Genomic DNA, 22909 nt, shown 5'->3' on the forward strand with positions numbered 1-22909 from the left:
AGCAGGAGGAGTTACATATAGGAGGTTTATATATAAAAAACTTCGTCCTTCACCTGTCTGGTGTTCTTCCAGGGATCTGCTGTAGCCACTCCTCCAGTTTGGGGGTCACTGCCCCGAGTGCGCCAATGACCACGGGCACCACTGTCGCCTTCACCTTCCAGGCCTTCTCCTGCTCTTCTCTGAGCCCTTGGTATTTCTCTAGTTTCTCATGTTCCTTTCTCCTGATGTTGCCATCACTTGGTATTGCCACGTCCACCACAACGGCTTTCCTCAGCTGTTTGTCCACCACCACAATGTCTGGTTGGTTTGCCATTACCATTCTGTCAGTCTGTATCTGGAAGTCCCACAGGATCTTGGCTCGGTCATTCTCTACCACCTTTGGAGGTGTTTCCCACTTTGACCTTGGGGTTTCCAGTCCATACTCAGTGCAGATGTTACTGTACACTATGCCAGCCACTTGGTTATGGAGCTCCATATATGCTTTCCCTGCCAGTATCTTTCATCCTACAGTTATGTGCTGGATTGTCTCAGGGGCCTCTTTGCACAGCCTACACCTTGGGTCTTGTCTTGTGTGGTAGATCTGGGCCTCTATTGCTCTGGTGCTCAGGGCCTGCTCCTGTGCAGCCACGATGAGTGCCTCTGTGCTGTCCTTCAGTCCGGCCCGCTCTAGCCATTGGTAGGATTTCTTGATATCAGCCACTTCAGTTATGTTCCAGTGGTACATCCCATGTAGGGGGTTGTCCTCCCATGATGGTCCCTCCTCCAGCACCTCTTCCTCTGTTCCCCATTGCCTCTTATTATTCCCGCAGGGTATCTGATCACTGGCAGGGCATAGCTATTTATTGCCTGGGACTTGTTCTTGCCATTGAGCTGACTTCTTAGGACTTGCCTTACTCGTTGGAGGTATTTGGCAGTTGCTGTTTTCCTTGTTACCTCTTCGAGGTTGCCATTTGCCTGTGGTATTCCAAGGTACTTGTACCCATCCTCAATGTCTGCTATTGTTCCTTCTGGGAGTGAGACCCCTTCTGTGTGGACTACCTTCCCTCTCTTTGTCACCATTCGACTGCACTTCTCAAGCCCGAATGACATCCCAATGTCAGAGCTGTAGATCCTGGTGGTGTGGATCAGTCAGTCGATGTCCCGCTCGCTCTTAGCGTATAGCTTGATGTCATCCATGTAGTTGAGGTGACTGATGGTGGCCCCATTCCTGAGTCGGTATCCATACCCAGTCTTGTTGATAATTTGGCTGAGGGGGTTCAGACCTATGCAGGACAGCAGTGGGGACAGAGCATCTCCTTGGTATATGTCACATTTGATGGACACTTGTGCAAGTGGCTTGCCATTGGCCTCAAGGGTGGTTTTCCACAGTCTCATCGAGTTTGCAATGAAGTCTCTTAGAGTCCTGTTGATGTTGTACATCTTCAGGCATTCAGTGATTCATGTGTGTGGCATTGAGTCATATGCTTTTTTGTAATCAATCCAGACAGTGCACAGGTTGGTGTGTCGGGTTCTGCAGTCTTGGGCGACTGTTATGTCAACCAGGAGTTGGTGTTTGGCTCCTCTGGTTTCTTTGCCAATGCCCTTCTGTGCTTTGCTCATGTATTGATCCATGTGCACACTTATCTTAGCCGCGATGATGCCTGACATGAGCTTCCATGTTGTGGAGAGACAGGTTATTGGCTGATAGTTGGATGGAACTGTACCCTTTGAGGGATCCTTCAGGATCAGGATTGTGCGCCCTTTGGTAAGCCATTCAGGGTGCGTCCCATTCCTTAGCAGCTGGTTAATTTGTGCTGCTAGGCGCTCGTGGAGTGCAGTGAGCTTATTTAGCCAGTAGGTGTGGATCCTGTCAGGGCCCGGTGCTGTCCAGTTTTTCATACCTGAGATATATATATATCCTGGTCACCCAGGAGGATCGTGATCACATGCCCAAACCACCTCAACTGGCTCCTTTGCTCTATTCCGACCTCCATCCCGATGTCTGAGCTCCTTACCCTATCTCCAAGGGTGAGACCAGCCAACCTACAGAGGAAACTCATTTTGGTTGCTTGTATCTGCAATCTTATTCTTTCGGTCACTACCTGAAGCTCATGACCACAGGTGAGGGTTAGAACATAGATAGACTGGTAAATCAAAAGCTTTGCCTTCCCTCTTCACCACAATGGTCTGGTATGAGCAAGGTAAGAGCAAGGTAAGCCTTGACCAACTACATCCAGATTCCTGTAGGAACCACAGTAATGGTTCCAGCCACAGGTCTCAAAAATAAACATTAGTTTTCACAAAACACTACTGTTAGAACCAGGTACATACATACACAAAAACTTACGTGGCCTCAGGGTCATATTCTGCCCAGATTTTCTTGAACTCATCCAAATGCTGGGGGCCAAGGATTGACCAATCACGTGTCAAGTAGTCAAAGTTATCCATGATGACAGCCACAAATAGGTTGATGATCTGTGAAGGATAGAGGCAATATATGCGTTTACTGTATGTTTGTGTGAGTACGATTGTGGCACTGCACCCAAGTGGTTAGAGAGATGCACCACATGTCATCATGTCTTGTTTAAATGACTTATGATTTATGTGCTGCTACTGGTTATTAAAAAACATTTTTCATAAAATATTATTAATAAGATTACTATTAATGTCTTTCCACTATTCTATTGCAGGGGTACCAGTACAAGTGTTCTCCATTGTCCTTTTTTTTTTTTACTGTGCATTGTTTATTAAAGACACAAACAAGAGGCAACATTTAGATCAAGTACATTTTTATTACATTTTAAAATATAAAAAATGATCAATAAACATCAAAACCATGATAAAAACTGTTATATACGTTACATGTAAGCAAACAGAGCTGTGTTCCCGGCTAACGTGTCTCGAGACTGCAGGTAGCCAGCGGCCCTTGGCCTCAGATGCAGCAGCTACTCCTGCTGATGTCCCTGGCCTGACTTCCCTCTTCCTGGGCATCAGTAGCTAGTAGTCTTCCTGATGCTTCCTGCTTTCTTATAGTACAGATGCTAATGAGCAGTGTCTCCTGGATACTTATAAATCATTGGGGCTGTAATTTAATCAGATAAAGTAAGCCATTGCCATATCTTCAGAACTTTTATGACCTACTCAGTACTACGTGAGTGCGACCTACCAACAGCACAAGCCCGTGCTACTGTGACTGGATACTTAGCTAAAGCTAATTAGCAAGATGCCTCCCTTCTCCATGGACGACTTCCACAAACTTCTACAGAAAATTGCAGTGCTGGAAACCAAAATCCACTGGTTAGAATTGAACGTGGAAGTTAATGGACAATGTGGCATTGACACCACTTTACTGTGGACTCAAAGCAGTGGACAAGAACATGCTAACACATGGCTAATTAGCACCAACAAGACTACCATGAAACAGGGCTGTGTACCGGGTAATGAATCTAAAAGTGGTAGTCCTCCCTGGAACTCTCTTAGTGCAAAGCCTAAGAGTAAATCATTTCCCTGGGAAATGGGAGGACGAATAACAGGCAGAGCCCAGTGCCCTGAAATTTGTCATGCGACTGCATTATCATGCAGGCAGAGCGCCTCTCATCTTAATTCAGCAGGGTAAGGACAGAGTAAATCAGAAAGTAAAAGGCTACAGGTAAAGCTAACGACTGGGCCTCAAACTCTGATTGTGGGTTTCACTTTAAAGGATGTAAGAAGCATGTGCAGTAAGAACACCAAGATACTCTGCTTTCCCAAGGATATGGTCTTGGACTTGACAGAAAGAATCCTGCATATTGTGGCTGCACACTCAAATGTGGAAAACATCATAATGCACATGGGAACCAATGATATTGTGAAACAACAGTCTGAAGTACTGAAATGGGACTTTATCAATGTGTTGAACACAGTCAGCTCTCTGAATGCTGAGGTGTTTCAGTGGCCCTGTACCACCAGTCAGAAAAGGAGTTGAGAGATTCAGTAGATTGTTTGCACTGAACACATCAGATTCAGAAATCAGAATCGGAAATACTTTATTGATCCCTGAGGGGAAACTCTTTCATTACAGCTGCTCACTATCAAGTCAATGCACACTTGAGAATAAAGCAATAGAAGTTCTAAGCAAATCAAAATATAACACACTATAATACAGGTAAGATAAATTAAGTACAAAGTCAATATATTGTATAAGTATAAAAGTTAAGTAAGTACCAAAGTGGATTTAGAGGTTGATAAGTATGTATGGTATAATACAATGTAATAATATAAGTAATAAGTGATAGTGCATTTACTGTCAAGTTAAGTGTAGCTTATTAAGATGATTATAAGACAGTGGATATTGCACAGCAGTAATAGAAGTATGAATAAATATCAATAAATAGGGAATTTTTACCTGAAAACATATATATTGCACAATTATTTCAAGTATTGCATTGATGTTAATGATCCAATGTCCAGTTTAGTGACCTAGGGTCATATAGACTGACAATTAGAGGGAGGAGTTAAAGAGTTTGATGGCCACAGGCAGGAATGACTTCCTGTGGCACTCTGTGGTGCATTTTGGAGGGATGAGTCTTTCGCTGAAGATACTTCTTTGTTTGACCAGCACATCATGGAGTGGGTGGGAGACACTGTCCAAGATGGCATGTAGTTTGGCCAGCATCCTCCTCTCTGACACCACTGCCAGAGAGTCCAGCTCCACCCCCAAAATGTCACTGGCCTTACGGATCAGTTTGTTGAGTCTGTTAGCGTCCGCTACCCTCAATCTGCTGCTCCAGCATGCAACAGCATACAGGATAGCACTGGCCACCACAGACTCATAAAACATCTTCAGCATTGTCCAGCAGATGTTGAAGGACCTCAACCTCCACAGAAAATAGACGCGGCTCTGGCCTTTCCTGTAAAGAGCTTGAGTGTTCTTAGCCCAGTCCAGTTTGTTGTCCATGTGTACTCCCAGGTGCTTGTAATCCTCTACAATGTCCAAACTGACCCCCTGGATAGAAACCAGGGTCACTGGTGCCTTGGCCCTTCGTAGATCTACAACCAGCTTCTTAGACTTTGTTGCATTGAGCTGCAGATGGTTCTACTCACACCATGAGACAAAGTTCCCCACCATAGCCCTGTACTCAGTCTCATCACCACCGCTGATACATCCCACCACAGCAGAGTCATCAGAAAACTTCTGAAGGTCTCTGTGTGGTAGCTGAAGTCTGTGATGTAGATGGTGAAGAGGAAGGGAGAGAGGACAGTGCCCTGAGGGGTTCCAGTGTTGCTGACCACGATGTTTGACATACAGTGCTGCAGACACACATGCTTTTGTCTGCCAGTCAGGTAGTCAACAATCCAGGACATGAGAGGGGCATCAACCTGCATCTCTGCCAGCTTCTCACCCAGCAGGGCTGGCAGGATGGTGTTGAAAGCACTGGAGAAGTCAAAAAACATGATCCTCACTGTGCTTGCCGGCTTGTCCAAGTGGGTGTAGATGTGGTTCAGCAGGAAGATGATGGCGTCATCAACTCCCAGCCGGGGCTGGTAGGCGAACTGAAGGGGGTCCAGGTGGGGTCTGACCATGGGCCGCAGCTGTTTCACCACCAGTCTCTCCAGGGTCTTCATTATGTGGGAGGTCAATGCTACCAGTCTGTATTCCTTGGAGCCACCGGGACGTGGTGTCTTCAGCACAGGAACGAGGCAAGATGTCAACCACAGAACAGGGACCCTTTGAAGACTCAGGCTCAGGTTGAAGACATGTTGAAGGACTCCACATAGCTGGGGGGCACAGACTTTTAGCACCCAGGGGCAAACGTAATTGGGGCCTGCAGCCTTGTTTGAGTGGAGTTTCATCAGCTGTCCTCTCACCTGATCAGCAGTCAGGCACACAGCAGAGGTTACAGGTGGGGGAGGGGGGAGTCATCAGTCTGGAGAGGGCCGTTAGCCTGAGAGCCAGTTGAGGGGGGAGTAGGACTCTCCCAGGAAGATGGAGGAGGGGGGAGCAGTGGATTCAGAGGAGTCTGAGGGCAGACAGCAGCTGAGTTAGAAGGGGGATGAGCAGGAGCCGGCGTGTCAAATCTGTTAAAGTACAGATTAAGTTTGTTGGCCCTGTCCAAGCTGCCTTCAACTCCTCTGCTGCCAGTCAGACCTGCATCTGCCTCCCTGCCTGTCACCTTGTCAACCAGTACCAGTACCAAAACCTGTCTGTTTGCCTACTTGTACCTGCCTGCCTACCAACACCTGGCTATAAGCTCACTTATGTAAAAGAAATCATTGAACTACAACAGTCTGCCTGTTTTGTCTGTGTTTGGATCCTTCCCTTGCTGCCTGCACTCCCAACCGGGACAACAAGAAGTGAGGTATTGAAACATTATGTTCGAAACACACCAAAACTCATCAGGAGGCCTTTTGCACTGTTAAACACATTTAATCATTTTCCAACTGGATGTTTAATGCACCGTTTCCATTTCAAAATGAGTATTTGGTGTAATTTATGCCATTGTGCTATTGTAATTGGCATTCCCAACATTGATAGACCGGAAACACTTGATTTCGAAGACTTAAAAACAGCTCTGTTAGATTTGATAGAAATTCCTAAACCTGCTCAATCACTGGTTACTCTGAGTAAAAGTCATAGCTAACTGATTGAAATGTTATGTTATTAAAGAATAACATAACACTTTATTTGGGTTTGTAAATTATATACAGACCAGTCAATTCATTATAGTAACAATTGATTCTGGTCCCAGTCAATAGTGTTCATTGCCATGGCAGTTCTTTGGCTTTTTCCAAAGAAAATTGTAGTCTTCCACTTCAGAGGACCTTTTTTTTCAAATGTTTGGTCTCTTGAGTAACTGCACTGCTTTCCATGTCAGGCAAAAACTACACTTTGTCAAGTGAAATGAGAGCCATTATGCAGCTAGTGCAGACAGCTGTATTTTTGAACATGAGAAGGCGAAGGCAAGCTGAAACAAGTGTCAAGTTGCTCTTTAAAGTGTGTTGTGAGCGTGTGAATGTGTGTGTGTTTTACCAGAAAGGCACAGAGCATGTAGAAGCTCATGAAGTAGATGATGGCAAAGTTGGATCCACAGGTGTACTCTTCCCCAGGCAGGTAGTCAGACTTGGGGTCACACTTCTTCCCGTACATACACGCTAACATCACTTCATGCCATGCTTCCCCTGTAGCACATCTGCACACACATATCAAAACGTCCAATCACACCTTAGCCAATTTGTCACTACTCTGTTACTCAGTCTGACATTGCCTTCTTGTTAACCATTTGCTTTGGGGAAAGGATTTAATTTTGCATTTTCCCCTCTGTGTATTGATTTTTTAATGTAATCACTGTTCTAATTCACTATTCATGATGTATTAGCTAACCTGCATGTAATAAACAAATCAAATTTTATTCCATTCTATATTTGTGGAAATTATCAGCATCATTTTTTGGCCATTGTTTTGGTAATGATGATTCAACAAGGCCAAATATGGTGAAGATTGACCACGTCACGTTGATCAGTGGACGTGGTACAACTTCGGCCCAAAGGGTGTGTCCAGATTGAAGTGTACAGGAAATATTAAGGTGTGTGTGTGTGTGTGTGTGTATGCAAGGAAGTGATGCTTTGTAGAAAAACCACAAGAAGAATACTATATAGTGATGTTGCCCCAAAACACTGCTGAGCAAGTCTGATTTATTTCTAAAAAGATTGCACAGCAAATTTGATGTTTTTGTTCTTATATGACCATTGTTTTTTTGTATTTGTGAATCTTTTAAAAATATTTTTTGTTTACTAGGACGCATTTTTTTTATATATATATATATATATATATATATATATATATATATATATATATATATATATATATATATATATATATATATATATTTGTTTTACAGGTTTTCTGTCCAAAAGACAAATGTTTATAAAAGTGTTTTATTTAACATTAATGGAGACAAATGTAAGCATAATATTGGAAGTGCACTCTTGCTGTCAAAGCACAGGTAGTACTCATAAAATGTTTAGTTGTAAGGTCTAGGGGATTTAAGAAACGGGGATTTGATCCCAGATACTTTGGACATTGAAAGCCTATACAGTAATGTTCCTCACAAAAGGAGCACTGAAATAAAATGGATTTGAATCCAAAGGAATTGGATTCAGTTCCCAAAACCTCTTGTATTACAGATTTAGCCAAAATAGTCCTAAATGACAGCTGCGTGATGTTCAAATGAGCTTTCTTTCTACAAATGAAAGTCTAGAGCATGGGTTCTAAGGCTTCTCCAGCAATTGCCAACCTGTATGTTGGTCTTTTTGAGCATGCCTTCATCAACTCCTGAACAGAACCCTTTTTGACACAAATAAAGCTCCGGCTAACAAACTAAGGGAACGTGGATATAAACAGGTCGTAGAAAAAACTGAAGAGGATAGTAGAAAGGAAAAAAAAATGTCCAGTGTGTTCTACCTTATTCCTCACAAACAAACCAGTTCAGGCACAGATTTGGAAAACAGTGGCATGTCTTGGGCTTGGACCCCCATTTGAAGAAGATCTAAAAGTCTCCTCATAGGATAGTTTGCAGGCAGGCCCAGTATATAGGGGACAGAGTAGAGCTCCTGACACCGAAAAAACTATTTTCCTGGATGAAATACAAGGCAACTTCAAATGTATGCCAATTGATAATTTTACAACAAAGAGCACTCATTGTAACCATCCTCTCAATGGGAGGACTATTGAGATAAAAGGCAAGATCACCTGTTCGACAACAAATGTTCTCTATATGCTGAAGTGTCCCCTGCGGATTGGCTTATGTAGGAAAAACAAACAGAGCTTTGAGAACTCACAGTACAATATGCATATGTGATATACAAAGCCCTGTAGCTAAACATTTTGTGGAAACAAAATATTGTGTGGCCACTGAGATATATAGGAATCTAACATGTTCTATGTTTTTATATTTGTTAATGTATTGATGATTTCCTATGGTTGTGACTAATAATTTCCTGTGATGTGGACTGCAAAGTCTTTCAGAATGTTCCTCAGTCAGTTAAATTTTATTTTACAGATTACAATTCCCTTTTCCTAGTGCCTTTTGATATTATTCTGATATTTCATATTTTGATATTTGATGCGTTTGTGATGTGATTATGTACACCGTGTTGATTTACACAGTACTATGTATATCTGCACCAATTGTGTGTTTGTGGCCACCTGGGATCGAAACATTGTATTCTTAAAGGAATGAATGAATTAATGAGTTTTTGAAAGGAAGAATTCTACAGTGTTGCAAGTCCTCGTGAAACAGATCAGATTAGATAACACTCGTCCTGTTGAAGCTTGGCAATCGATCACAAAGGACAACCTGTGACCGTGTCATAAACAACTTTAGACCATTTCATTGTCTCTGCTGTGGCTCTCACTTGGCATTGCCTCCTGTTCAGTGTGTGTGTTAATGTTGATTTTTGTCTTTTCTTTTTTTTTTGTCCAAACATAGTTGGAAATGTAATTGCATGCATGCTATTGGTATGTACTGGATTAAATACACTAACAAGGTGTTTACCTATTCACAGCAGGTGTTCTCTTTGAATGGAGTAGAACCGGCTGTGGTGTAACAGTGAGTGCTGAGGACAGACCACCAACCTGAATAACAGCAGCACAGCCTGCGGAAATGTCTGGAAGTTGTTGTTCCTGTTGATGTATGTGCCGTCAACCAATGCAATTTTACCAAATATCTGCAGAAAAAATAAGGTTATGTTAGGTATAATACCCATGTCAGGTAACCTTGGTTCTTAGCCCCCGCCTCATCCATTACAATCATGGAATGTACAAACTTGGAAGTTATTATCCGATATCATGGCCTCTTGCCAACAAAACATCATATTTGATCAAATTTGAAAAATCAGTATTACACATACAACAAATTTAGATCTTGCTTTTCTGTTCATAAAAACATCATAAAATATATAATATACATATATAAAATATAGCCTAGTTCCTCAGCCCCGGACTTTCTGTTTGCATTACTAGGAAATATCTAACTAAACAGGATGTGGTTCACAAGGCTGCTCGGAGTTTTGAAATCCTGACAAATTTACTGATTTCTGAGAATCTCAAGAACAGAGAATAGTGCTGCATTCTGCTACACAATATTTAAACTTTCTCCCCAACAGTCATAATGTTTTTTTTAATACTCATCTCTGTGACTTAAGCGACTCAAGCTACCAACTGTGGCTAACGTTATTTAGGTCGTCTTATTTCCTTTCTTCTCCTACAGTGAGTTGATTTCGATGTCTAGATTCACACAAATATCAACACATTTTAAATTAAATTTGCATAGTTCTTAAAGAGAAGTTATTCATACTTTTTTTTGGGTGTTGTTGGTGGCTATGCAGATAACTACATGACCATCATTAGCTCAGACTCACAGTTGCTGTTTTTACTGGCACATTAATTTAAAACTGCAATCAAACAAGTACATCATAGGTGTACGGTTACTAAAAGTTAATCCACACCTTCCAGCCAATCAGAATTGAAAATTTTCAGTGGCCATGGTATAATAATCAGTTGTGTGTGTGTGTGTATGTACCTGCATTCCAACCACAGCGTATATAAAGAACAGCATGAGAATAAGCAGGGCCACATAGGGAAGAGCCTGCAACACAACAACCAATGACACTGTCAGACAGACACAGGCTAAAATTCCAATCTTCACACTCAGACTTGGAGGCCAGTATGCACCCTTTCTGTGAGTGCGCATATCTGCAGACTTTCCTGAGGGACTTGCCCATAGTTCATAGACAACATCTGGTTACTCGCTGTTGTGGTTATTTATTACACGTTTGTAGAGTTGTTTGTATTTTCAGTCAGACGTCCACATAGGATTTACATATGTTCATGGCTTTCCTGACTTGTCATAGATTGTTAAAAACATATTACTATAATGTCACAAACAGGGAGTGATCAACAAACTGAGCAGCTAATCAAACTGCGAATCAAAGAGATGTGATCATATGTACTTATACCCTGTGTTTTATTTCACCTTCTACATAGGTGCTGATACTACCCAAAACTGGCTCAGGCACAGAAACTGGGGAGGTGACGGCTGCAAATTGGTCTCATTTCCAGTTAATGCATGAGGCCTTGGGGCAGAGAGACTCAATAAGGGCTGTAAATTTAAACAAGCCACTGCAAAGGACTCAGACCCAGAGGAGACAGAGGACACAGAACGAAACGTTCAATAATAGAACGGGCTCTGGCATGCGTTTGGTTGAAACGCTCTTCCATCCATCCCTGCAATGTCAACTTATATGGGGTAATAATGGATATAGGCTGTTCAAGGCATGGGTAGCCTCCATCACCCAATATAAAATAACGGGGGCACATCAATAGCCTGGCCACATCAATAGACTGTGCTGTGACACGGTAGGACACCCCTTGTGCCATCTAATTAACAAAAATACAAAATAAATCTAGATGATGTCACCAACCATGATCTCTGTCCACATGAAGAATATTTAGCGGACCATTGAATGCTGCTCTTGACATGCTGAAGTCAGCCTTTAGTTCTTGCTCCATGTTCATATATGTCCTCAGGACTGGGACATTAATATTTAGCCTTGCATAATGTAAATGAATAAAGAAACATGAGATCAACTAGTGAAGAATTGTAACCAGGGTCATATGCTGCTTAAGGGACAGTTTAAGATTTACTGAATCAACATACTGTATGCTGTATTATTATATGCAAAACTTTTGATTATTCATCAATTATTCATAACAATTCTAAAGATACTGTAAAATGTTTTTGGTATATGACACATGATAGTGTGTCCCATTCCTCCTTTTTATTCCATTTCGAGCCCTCATGAACTCACACACAGGTGACATCAAATAAGTCCGTGAGGGTTTAGTGCTTATGCCTCAAAGTGGAGGTTGGGACTGGACCACAGTAACCCTAAACCACAGGCTGAATTATGCTGAGTGATGATACTGACCTGAAGGGATTTGATGAAGGTCCAAAGAAGATTCCGTATCCCCTCAGAGCGATTCAGAAGTTTCACCAGACGCATGACACGAAACAGTCTGAAGAATGTGACTGATACACTCATGTTCTCAGAAGACTTCTCAGAGAGAGGACAAATTGGACATTACATATTCCCAACTGCTAAATTCCACAAAACTCAAATTCAAGAAAAGTTAAAGCAACTCACCGCAATTGCTTGCATGGGATCCACTGCCTGCAGAAACAAATATTTTTTTCTACTGCTGCCCTCTGACGAATGGCTTTAACAAACACACTTTTTGGTATGTACATCCTCAAAGTTTTGAACTATTGTAATGCCCACATTGCAAACTTTTAGTGTCACACAACCACATCTATTCATTTCATAAAGTAAACTCTTGCATGCACATTAACAAAAGAAGATTCAACATGCAGGTAAATATTAGTGCTGAACAAAAGCTAGAAAAAATGAGGTATAATTGTCAATGTCCAGTCAACTGAAGGATTACACAGTGTAATTCATGCAAAATTTGGGCTAGACTGTTCAATAAATTATGTATATGGGCCTGATATTTACTGTTATCATTACCAACACATATCAGCCACTCAGCATCTTTCACAGTTGACATGAAAGGTCTTTCTAAAGGAAGACTAGTTGTAGACTTCTGAGGTTATCTCAGAATAACGTCAACATTTCTTTCATCTTCTACAAGAAAAATCAAGGTGTCAAAAATGTAAAACTATTTTTGACACCTCAGAATCTTCCCAGTTGTGACTTTGTTCCCTTAGAATTTTGGCTTTTTAACCAATAATATTAGATTAATCTCAGAACTCAAAGTAATATTTTTGTTCTTGTTGTCTGAATCCTCTCCCCCGCCTTACTGGCCACAAGCATCAAAAATTATTAATTATTATTAGTTTTAATCATCAATCTGTCAAACCAACAACAATAGAGAGATGTCAGTAGAGGTTTGCTGTATTGGTATACATGTTGTTGCCATTCTTACAAGACAAAGAATCATGAAACACTCAAAGCTTAAATTTTTTCAAAGTAAGGAATATCACTGCAAAATATCAGATCTCAGCAGCTTCAGTCCGAGCATATAGAGAACAGTGCTGGGCCCCGTTTCCTGAAAAATGATTGAAGACTTGAGTGTTTTCTAAGAGCATTAACAACAAATGTTTTTTAAATTTCTACACGTTTCCCAAAGCAGTACTCAGGAGCGAATGCACGCACACGCTGTTTGGAGCAGCTGTCTGTGGTGCTGAAGAAGATGCTGAACACACTTTAAAGTAACTTCATATATTTAACTGTGTAAGTCATGCCATATATTAAAAATACATACATCACAAAGTGTTGTAAAGGACACAAAGAAATGTTTCATACTTGGAATCGTTCAGTGTGAAAATGTGGATGCCCACGCACCCCCCTCACCCTCTCTCACACACAGCCTTTTGGGCAAGCACACAGGCACAGTGCATAGACTCTAGCTATACAATCACCATTGTGTCTCGTTTGCTTATCATACTTGAATAGTGTTGGCTCAACAGTCAATGCTTGATTGTGTAATACATGTGTTATTTTTGAGTTAATTGTTACAGTATCGATTGAGACCAGCCTCAGCCAATTAAACACCTCATTAGCTTAACAAAGTTCATAAGATGGATTTTACGGATGGATTTTGCTTTTGGGAAAGGGGGCCCTGGCTTTTAAATACTTTTGTCAGTCTAAGCCTTGTTCAGATAAATTCCATGCAACATGTGAATGTCATGCAAAACTGAAGCAAGTGAATATTTACAGCGCAGCCATGGAGACAGTAAAGTCCTCCGGAGGAGGCCAGTGCTGCCTGTGGGAGAGAAACACAAATTCAAGAGGTGATGTCAGAGAGCTTCCAGCTGTAAAGGTGTGCATATGGCAAAAGTAAGTGACCCTGAAAGATGAAGGCATGAACATAGAAAGCATTGAAGAAAAACATTTAATGTCGCCATTCATAAAACAAAAGATGGACACTTACGTACCATATACTTAATTTTTTCAAGATTCACTGATAGCATTCTGAAGACTGTCAAATCACATTAATTACACAAGCAGGCCCGTCTGCCTCTATAATCCCCCAGAGCTTTCTCCCCCTGGATACTGAGCTCAGAAAGTCTTATCAATTCAACTTGACTGAATTCTTTAAGATTCAGTTACACTAGATAAATACCAACATTGCATAAATATATAATTGTTTAAAGTGCAGGTTATTGTACTTGACTAGGGCTGGGCACGATATGGCCAGAGGGAGAAAAGAATGGTGGTGAAGAATCACGATTTTCACAGATTTTTCTTCATTGCGCAAATGCAAAAATACTAGTTTGTTAGTTCTACATGTGCAAAACATTTGATCAAATTTACAAAAGAAAAGGCTGTTATAATGCATATTTCAATAAAATACAGGCTTTCCCTTACAGTTACATTTGGTCACTACCAGATGCTTCAACTACAATAAATACAGCATATGGTATCCGCAGAAAGCTGGCTAGCTAGCGATAGCTAGGGACAGATTGAACGAAGTAGAATCTGCACATTGGTCTTTACCTGCTATCTTTCAGCAGGTATTTCTGTCTCTGGAGCTGCAGAGTCTGGATCTGTGGTTGTGGGCCACCTGATGCCCCAGTGTTCCTGTTTGACAACTGCTACTACAGTTGTTGTTATTGGCTCTGTTACTGATGCTGACATTATTCTTCCTATAGCTGTCATTCCTATTATTACTAATTTATTAATATTAACAATTACTATAAAATAATAAAACTATAATTACTATTCTACTATATAAAAAATAAAAAAAATTCTACGTGGTCTTTGCATTGTGCCTCCCTAACCCTATCCCCTTCCCCCAAGCCCCCCTCAAAACCTCTCTCTCTCTGTTAAAAGGAAGTTTTTTTCTTGCCACTGTCGCCAAGTGCTTGCTCATGGTGGGATTTGTTGGGTCTCTGTAATTAATATTATAAAGAGTACGGTCTAGACCTGCACTTTAGGAAAAACGCATTGAGATAACTTCTGTTATGAATTGGCACAATATAAATAAAATTGAATTGAATTATTGCTTCAACTGACTACAGACTACGAAATTAAACAGCACAGTGACACCTGGTGGCTTGCAGAACTTATATCGGCCCTTCAAAACTGGAGCCAAAGCACAACAACCCCTTGCTGATTTTATGTTTATTACTGAGTCTGTTATTTACATCAAATGTCTTACCTTCAAATGATCAAACTTTAGGACTTTATACAAGGCTTCACAAGTCTCCACCACTATCTCACTGAGAGTAGCACGGCTTATCTGGTACTGGAAGCTCCGGTATAGGTATCTAAACGACTCTATGGAGGGGAGCATGTTACTGTGTAATTAAAATTCAATTCAATTTTATTTATATAGCGCCAATTCATAACAGAAGTGATCTCATTGCACTTTTCCTATAGAGCAGGTCTAGAACATACTCTCTCTATAATGAAACAATTATAGTTTAATAGTTTAATAATTATTGTTTCAACTCCTTGCTAAACCTTGTTTCTTGTGCCTGCAGTTATTCCCTGCCTGGACCCGACTCTCGTCTCATTCCCACTCCTGTTAGTCCTGGATCTCTGGACTCTAACTCTGGACCCCAACTCTCTCTGGATCTCTGGATCTGCTCTGCCTGGCTACTCTGCCCGCGACACCGCCTCACTTCCCTGGTTCATGGTTCAGCCCTTGGCTCTTCCCAACTTAGACTCTGCTCCCCTCTGCTCATTTAAGTATTGTGTTAATAAAATCTTATTTTGCACCAGCTCTCTCCCTCAGTGTTTTGTGTTCTGCATTTGGGTTCAGTATTTCAAGTCCCTGCGTTTAACAGTTTATCTTCAGGATCCTGAAGAAGGTCTCCAGCACACCTCTGTCCAAGTGTGGAGTAAAACTTTCATGCATAGTAACGCACGCATCGGCAACAGCATCCAACAAAAACTGCCCAGTGAAATTCATTACAACAGAATGATTCAATTTCTGTTGGCATTGGAGGGCAATTTGAGGCACAGACTCTCACCGTTGCTTTTCCTTGGCTATATCCTGTGGCTCGAATAAATACGGTTGATTACCCAAATCATGCGAAACACTGTGAAATGCATCCTCGTCCATAACATCCTCTGCACACTTACATATTTTGGGATGCCATTTTCGATGTTGGAAATGTAGCTAGTTTGCAAAAAAAAAAAAAAAAAAAAACAGAAGACAACAAGGACGTTCTGTATTTGAGCGGCATTTAGAGCATCCCCCCTGACTACCCAGAGGCGGAAGCTAGAAATTCAAGCTGAAATCAACTGTAGTTCTTCCGTACCTCAAACTATGTGACTGTCATGCCAAATGATGGAGCTGGATGCAGGAAGATCTACTTGGCGAACTTCGCTTTCTTAGTTTATATAGCATGCACTGAGGAATTTATTGCTCCAATGGACTACATTTACCATCAACACATCTGGATATCCATAAAAAAAGGTGCCGAATTTTCCCTTTAACTATTGGAACTACTGTCCTGTAGCCTTGTTTTGAAAACAACAATAAATAAATGCTTTCTTGTTTGCTAGTAGTGCTTTCATCATAATCACTGACATGAAATGTCATAGCGCTACAGGCTGTACTACAACCAAAGAGCAACATGGATAGACATGAAACTAACAACAATTTACCTCTTTTACCTCTACGACATTGCTCCTAAAAAATTACAGATGTATCACTTTACTATCACCTTGCTATTGTGAAGAAGCAAATGCATCATGCATTTTGAAGACTAAAATGCTTGATCCCATTTAATTGTATCTTGGGCTAAATGAGAGTAAACATCACAGTGCTAACTTTCTGAATACATGTTTAACTGAAGCTTCTTTTTGACTGGTTCGGTGGTGGGTTTTTTTTTTTTCTTGTTCAGTGTAGACGCTGAATACACAACTGCGTAGTGCCCCACAAATCCTCTTTCTTTTTGTCTTTTTTTCAAATAAATAAAGTTGCTGGGAGACATAAAGCCAATCAATGGCTCTGAACCAGAACAGGGGGCTCCCTGTGAAGCCAATCAACAATCAACTGTCAATCATAGAGAGCCGGTGTGAGAGCAGGAGAGAGAGAGAGAGACAGAGGCGGAGGCAGAGAGAGAGAGAGAGAGGTTGACCCTTTCAACAGGAATTTATTTCACCGGCAGAGTAATCATGAGGATAAAACAGTCAGGTCATTTAAAGGCAGCAGTATTACAGAATTGCCCCTGTGAATAGCTGCTCTCATGCTGCATTCTGTCAACAGGTCGACAAGCACTGCTATCAGCAAACAGCAGGCATCATGCATGTATACTAAATAAATATCTGACAAGCTGCCCTGCATCACCCTATCAAAATGTACTGAATTGAAAAATATATTTTTAAATTCTTACATTGATCTACAGTTGTATTTGTGGCATCTACAACACTGCAAATACAATTAATGCCATATATAAATTCAGATTATTTTTGCAAGAATGATAAAAAAAATGTCAAGATTATTTTGAATTGTATGACTGCTGTTGAGTGTTGGCTGGGTTTAATGTTTTTTTGGCAACATGCCTGTCATTGTATCACCCTCATGTTTCACTGACAGGTTAGACAGACTTTGTCCTTTGAGGATGTTGCTCTGATTTAAGGTCTGAGGGCAAAATTCTTAATGGACATCTATTGAATGAAGACATGTTTACCACAAATGTGTGTTTTGTATATTAATGTCATGCAAGGATTATGCCCACTTTATGGAATGCAGGAATGTTCTTGCCACATTGTGGTAGTACAATATCAAAGGGTTGTCATGTTGTCTTCATAAAACAATAGTTTTATATAGTTATATATATATATATATATATATATATATATATATATATATATATATATATATTAGTTACTATATACTGTATATACAGTAGGTTATAGTTGTATTTCATAGTTCTCGGCTCCAGACAAAGTAAGGAGGGCCCTCAAAGAAAATATTGCCTAGGGGCCCCTGTTGTCTAGAGCTGGCCCTGGTAACAATCAATTTTACTGTATATTCTGTGACAGGTTTTGCACAGTTAAGGGTGTCAGAACATTACATGTATTAATCATATACAGTGTTTATGTTTTCCAGACACCTACAAGGCAGAATGGAAAGAGGTTGCAAGGGTCTTTCAAGACAAGTTGCAATTTCCTAATAGCCTAGGTGCCATAGATGGAAAACACATCAAAATCCTGCCACCTGCTAACCTGGAGGTATCTACCACAACTGCCAATCCAGATTTTCTGTTGTTCCTATGGCAAGTCAATGCAAACTACAAGTTAATTTAAGCCAATGTTGGTACTGAGGGAAGAGTTTCTGATGGAGGGCTATTTGGCAAGTCAGACCTCCTGGCTGCCATGGACAGAGGTCTACTGAATGCCCCGCCTCCAGAGCCACTGCCAGGCACCAACATAACTATGCCCTATGCATTTGTTGGCAATGGACCGACCTCGTGAAGCCATATCCCTTCCAAAACCTGGAGCATGAAGAGTGAATATTTAATTACTGGCTGTTGAGGGCAGTACGCACAGTTGAGAACCCATTTGGAATTTTAGCCAACAGACTGCATGTTTTCCTTTCCAACATTGCACTTGAACCTGATAAGGTGACAACAATAACACTAGCTGCACTTTGTGTTCACAACTTTCTCAGGGAAAAGGCATCAGAGGTCTACCTGCCCCCAGTCTAGATGTGGAGGATGAGAACTACAGGATCATTCCTGGAGCTTGGCGAAGGGATAGAAAACTCCCCTCTGTGGCAGTCAGCAGCGCACAGAATTCCACAACCACCGCAAAAGGTCATCGAGACCAGTTGAAGGCATACTTTCTGTCACCTACTGGATGTGTTTTCTGGCATGAAAATATGATTTAGTTATGGACATTAAGTCACCTAATAAATCTGTTCCCGTGGATTATTACGGCAATATTAGGTGTTCGTGGACACTCTTGATTTAGTTTATTTTGATTTGACAGAGTGGATTCTTGCTGGGTATGTAATGGTTAAAATCAATATATTTGTGGTGTGTGTTTAAAGAATGGACAAGAGAAATGTTCTTAAATGTAAACTTTTATTGAAATTAAATGTCATGCGATATCCACAGTATTTTCTTCCCTTGCCTCATTGAATTCTCATTCTCTCTCTCTCTCTCTCTCTCTCTCTCTCTCTCTCTCTCAAAACCTAACATGGCAGCGGTGGATGGCCGCCCACCATTGAGTCTGGTTCTGCTCGAGGTTTCTGCCTCACTGTCACCAAATGCTTGCTCATGGTGGGATTTGTTGGGTCTCTGTAAATAATATTATAAAGAGTACAGTCTAGACCTGCTCTATAGGAAAAGTGCAATGAGATAACTTCTGTTATGAACTGGCGCTATATAAATAAAATTTAATTGAAATTGACTTCCTTTGGCCTCTTTTGGAAGAGAGCTGTCTCTCCCACACTGTGTTGCAGGTCTGCCACGCCCCACGCTGAGTGCCTGGATTACCCACACCTGAACGTCATTAGTGGAGCTGTATATAAACCTCCAGAACCAGTGCTCTGCCTCTTTTCTTTCTGCAACTTAGCTGGTGCAGTGGTTCGTGAGCTTGTCTCAATTCTGTGTTACCCTTATTGAGTTGAGTTAAGCCTGTTTAGCTTATCTTTATCTCGACTGACTAGAAGTATCTTTGTGAGCAAATCTTGGTAATCTTAAAGAAGCTGTGTAGGGGTTCTCCGCCATTTATTTTGCCTACCTTTTCTCCTGTTTTGAGATTAGTTAGGGTTCTTAAAAAAATTATTATTTTTTTGGTTCTGTGGACTAGTTGAGCTTTTTATTTTGAAGTTAGTGTAGGTTTTGTTTATTATTTTGACCTTGGCGACCCCGACGTGTATTTGCTTCCTTTTCTGCAGTTTCAGTTGGCTTGTTTCTGTTAATTATTTTTATCTAAATGTTATTCCTTTCAGCAGCCTTTTCTTGCTCTGGTGTAATTTTTTTTGCCAACTAGAGTTTTAAAAAGGGTCATAACAGAAAGCAAATAAAAAAGCCTTTGGAAAGCCTATACAATTACTTGCATTGTAACTGAACAGAACTGTTGCAGCCTACTTACATTCAGTGTAGACTGAGACACCTGGTGGACAACAAAAGGTTGTAGAAAATGCAAGTTAACTAGTATCCACTCATGCCTGGATGTTAATTCTTTGTCGTTGCTATCACTGGGTTTTGGACGTAGCATTTTCCCATATTGTCTTCGGAGGGAGGCAGCTTTGGTAAGGTATTAAGAACTTAGATTACCACACCACTGCACATCCAATTGTTTTATGTATATATGTTCGTCCATCCAAGCTTTCTCCATTTTTAAGGAGATTATGATGAATGATTTGCTGGCTTGATGCTAATGGCAGCACTCCCCAGGTTGTTGAAGTGCCTCTGCTATTTCTCGCCAGCATTTATCTTTTTTCACTCTGTCATGGTAGTCCCTCGCGGAAACATGGCTGGGGTGTTGTTGCCAGAGCTCGACGAACCTTTCCTCTGTTTCACAGTTCCACCTAGTGGCATCAACAATATTGTTCCTCTTTCGCTCGCCATCGTTTAGAGTTGTGCGCAGTAGAACACTTTATGCTCCTATTGGTCATGTCACGGATGTGACAGAACACATTGTGGAAGACAAAATTCTATCATGTTAGTCTTTCTTTCTGTTCATGCTGGTCAGATGCAGCATCGGTTGTCGTCCACTATGACACACTACACAGGGACAAAACAATCGATTGTAGTGCCCATTGTTGTTCCCGACCTGACACCCTACGTCTGCCGGATTAGGCTGATATCATGTAGTCTGACAGCGGCATTAGATAGCTCTACATTCCAACATCCATCACTGAAATATTGTTTGATCAGTAACATGGGTCTCTCAATCCCTCTGCTGCGCAGTAAACAGAAAATAAATTTTCTGGTATCCCTTCCCCACTTTATCCAATCAGGAGAGAGAGCTCTACAGAGACCCTCTCTGCGCGTTCATGGGCAGGCAGCAGAGCTACAGTGTGACTGACCATGGGTGAACAGGCAAAGCTACCTATTCCAGCGCTCCCAGAATAGCTTACACCACCAGATACGCAAATCTAATTAAGACCACTGATGCAAGCCAGCAGAGGAATAGGTGAGTCATACAACCTGCCTTAGGTGAAAGTGAATAAGTGAAATGTGTAAAGGAATATGTCTTTACCCCAAACAATAGAGAAAATGTATTAGACAATATTGGAGAAGGTATCGTAGAAAAGGTTTCAGTCGTGGTCATCTGGACACTGTTTTCAGAATCAAGACGTTTCGGCTCCCATCCGGAAGTCACAATTGAGAATGACTTCCGGATGGGATCCGAAACGTCTTGAACGTATGTAATATTTCAGTCATTATCCGGAGACAAGAGGTGCGCTACTTGTGCCGTTGATGTGCAGCCCTGCAGCATTGGTGCTCTCTTGCTCATACATACAAAAATACTACCCCTGGATAAAATCCCCACACTGATATAAATACAAGTTAACAAGTTGTCCTTAACAAAACCTTTGTACATTCAGCAGCCCATCATATGAGGTACCATAAACACACATTCAACAAGACAGCTATTTGCATGTAACCAGTGTGTTGAACCTGAGCACAACAGGTGTGCCTGCCAAACAGCCCTGAATCAAGTGTTCACTGGTCAGGCAGCAGTATGAACACACAGGTTTGATGCAAAGGACTGCAGGAGGAATGCATATTTCTCTCCAATCCAAAAAACAAAAGTGAAAACACAAACATTAAGGGAAATGTGCTCCAAAAGAAGGAAACTGCTGTAAATGGCAAACCACATACAAAAGGAGAAATGCAACAAAAATATTTGAACTGGAAGTGCTCCCAGCTGCTAGACTGAGATACATTTTTTTCCTCGGCTGGAAAGTAGACAAGAGCAGGCAGTGGCAGCAGGCAGAAGTGACAAAAAGCTGCAGTCAAGACAGTCAAATGTCCAGCAGCCTTCCCAATATATACAGGAAGTCACGGCAATGTTGACCTCCTATTAGATCTGGTCACACAGAGGACAGCAGAGCAGAGAGGCTGCGGTGGAGACAGTGAACCAAGTGAAGGTATTTTTTTACTGTAGTTAATAACAACTACAAAGTAGAAAAGCTATATTTTCCATCTGCTTTGTCCGCTGTGGCTGTCGCTTTTATATAATAGCTAATTGTTACAAACAAAAGCTGTCTGTATGTAGTCTAACTGTGTATCTTAGTTTGCCACAAATCTTAAAATTTGGCAAATTCTTGTAAACTTGCTGCTGGCTGAGACAAAGCAGCCCCTCCTCCCTCTGCCAGGTAACTTACCTGCAGGCAGTGAATCACAGCAGCAGCAGAGGGAGGACTGATACTGTCTGATGTCTGAGTTCTTCATTATTTCTAAACTTCACTCAGTATTTTGATGTCAGGAATATGATTTATTTTACTAACATTTTAGATTTGTTTCCAGTGAGATATTCTGTGAGTGCATACTGTATAGTGACTTTGCTGTTGTGAACTTTACTGTTTCTATATATTTATAATTTATACTGTTATATTTAAAATATAAATCAATTCTAATCCTGTTCAAATGATAATAAATAAAAAAAAATCAGGGACATTTTCCAGGTTAATCACACTTCTAAAATGCTGTTTGTTGAAAACGAGTATTTTGTTAATGCTGAGGTTAAAGAGTGGTTCTACATCCCTTCCACACTTTCCTGCAACAAATGACATCCTATCTTTATGGATATTATAGAAAATTCTATTGGACACTATACAAAATATGATAGGAAATCAGAAGTGTATATTTTCTTAATGCTACTCAGCTGTAACACATATACAATGCATCCGTAAAGTATTCACAGCGCTTCACTTTATCCACATTTTGTTATG

The 22909-nt window shown here is 41.0% G+C and overlaps 1 protein-coding gene across 2 annotated transcripts in view; it reads right to left on the reverse strand.

Moving 5' to 3' along the window:
- The window catches only part of LOC122861584 (dihydropyridine-sensitive L-type skeletal muscle calcium channel subunit alpha-1-like), a 147575-nt gene that overhangs the window by 34761 nt on the left and 89905 nt on the right, over nucleotides 1-22909 (reverse strand). For both annotated transcript variants that reach the window (XM_044166206.1, XM_044166216.1), the window contains 7 exons: nucleotides 13754-13801; nucleotides 12163-12189; nucleotides 11947-12072; nucleotides 10539-10604; nucleotides 9593-9684; nucleotides 6989-7148; nucleotides 2327-2454 (listed from right to left, as the gene is read on the reverse strand). In XM_044166206.1, the coding sequence (XP_044022141.1) occupies nucleotides 2327-2454; nucleotides 6989-7148; nucleotides 9593-9684; nucleotides 10539-10604; nucleotides 11947-12072; nucleotides 12163-12189; nucleotides 13754-13801 (647 nt within the window). The remainder of the gene's footprint in view (nucleotides 1-2326; nucleotides 2455-6988; nucleotides 7149-9592; nucleotides 9685-10538; nucleotides 10605-11946; nucleotides 12073-12162; nucleotides 12190-13753; nucleotides 13802-22909) is intronic.

This window comes from Siniperca chuatsi, linkage group LG2 (assembly GCF_020085105.1).
Source record: "Siniperca chuatsi isolate FFG_IHB_CAS linkage group LG2, ASM2008510v1, whole genome shotgun sequence".
Classification (NCBI taxonomy): domain Eukaryota; kingdom Metazoa; phylum Chordata; class Actinopteri; order Centrarchiformes; family Sinipercidae; genus Siniperca; species Siniperca chuatsi.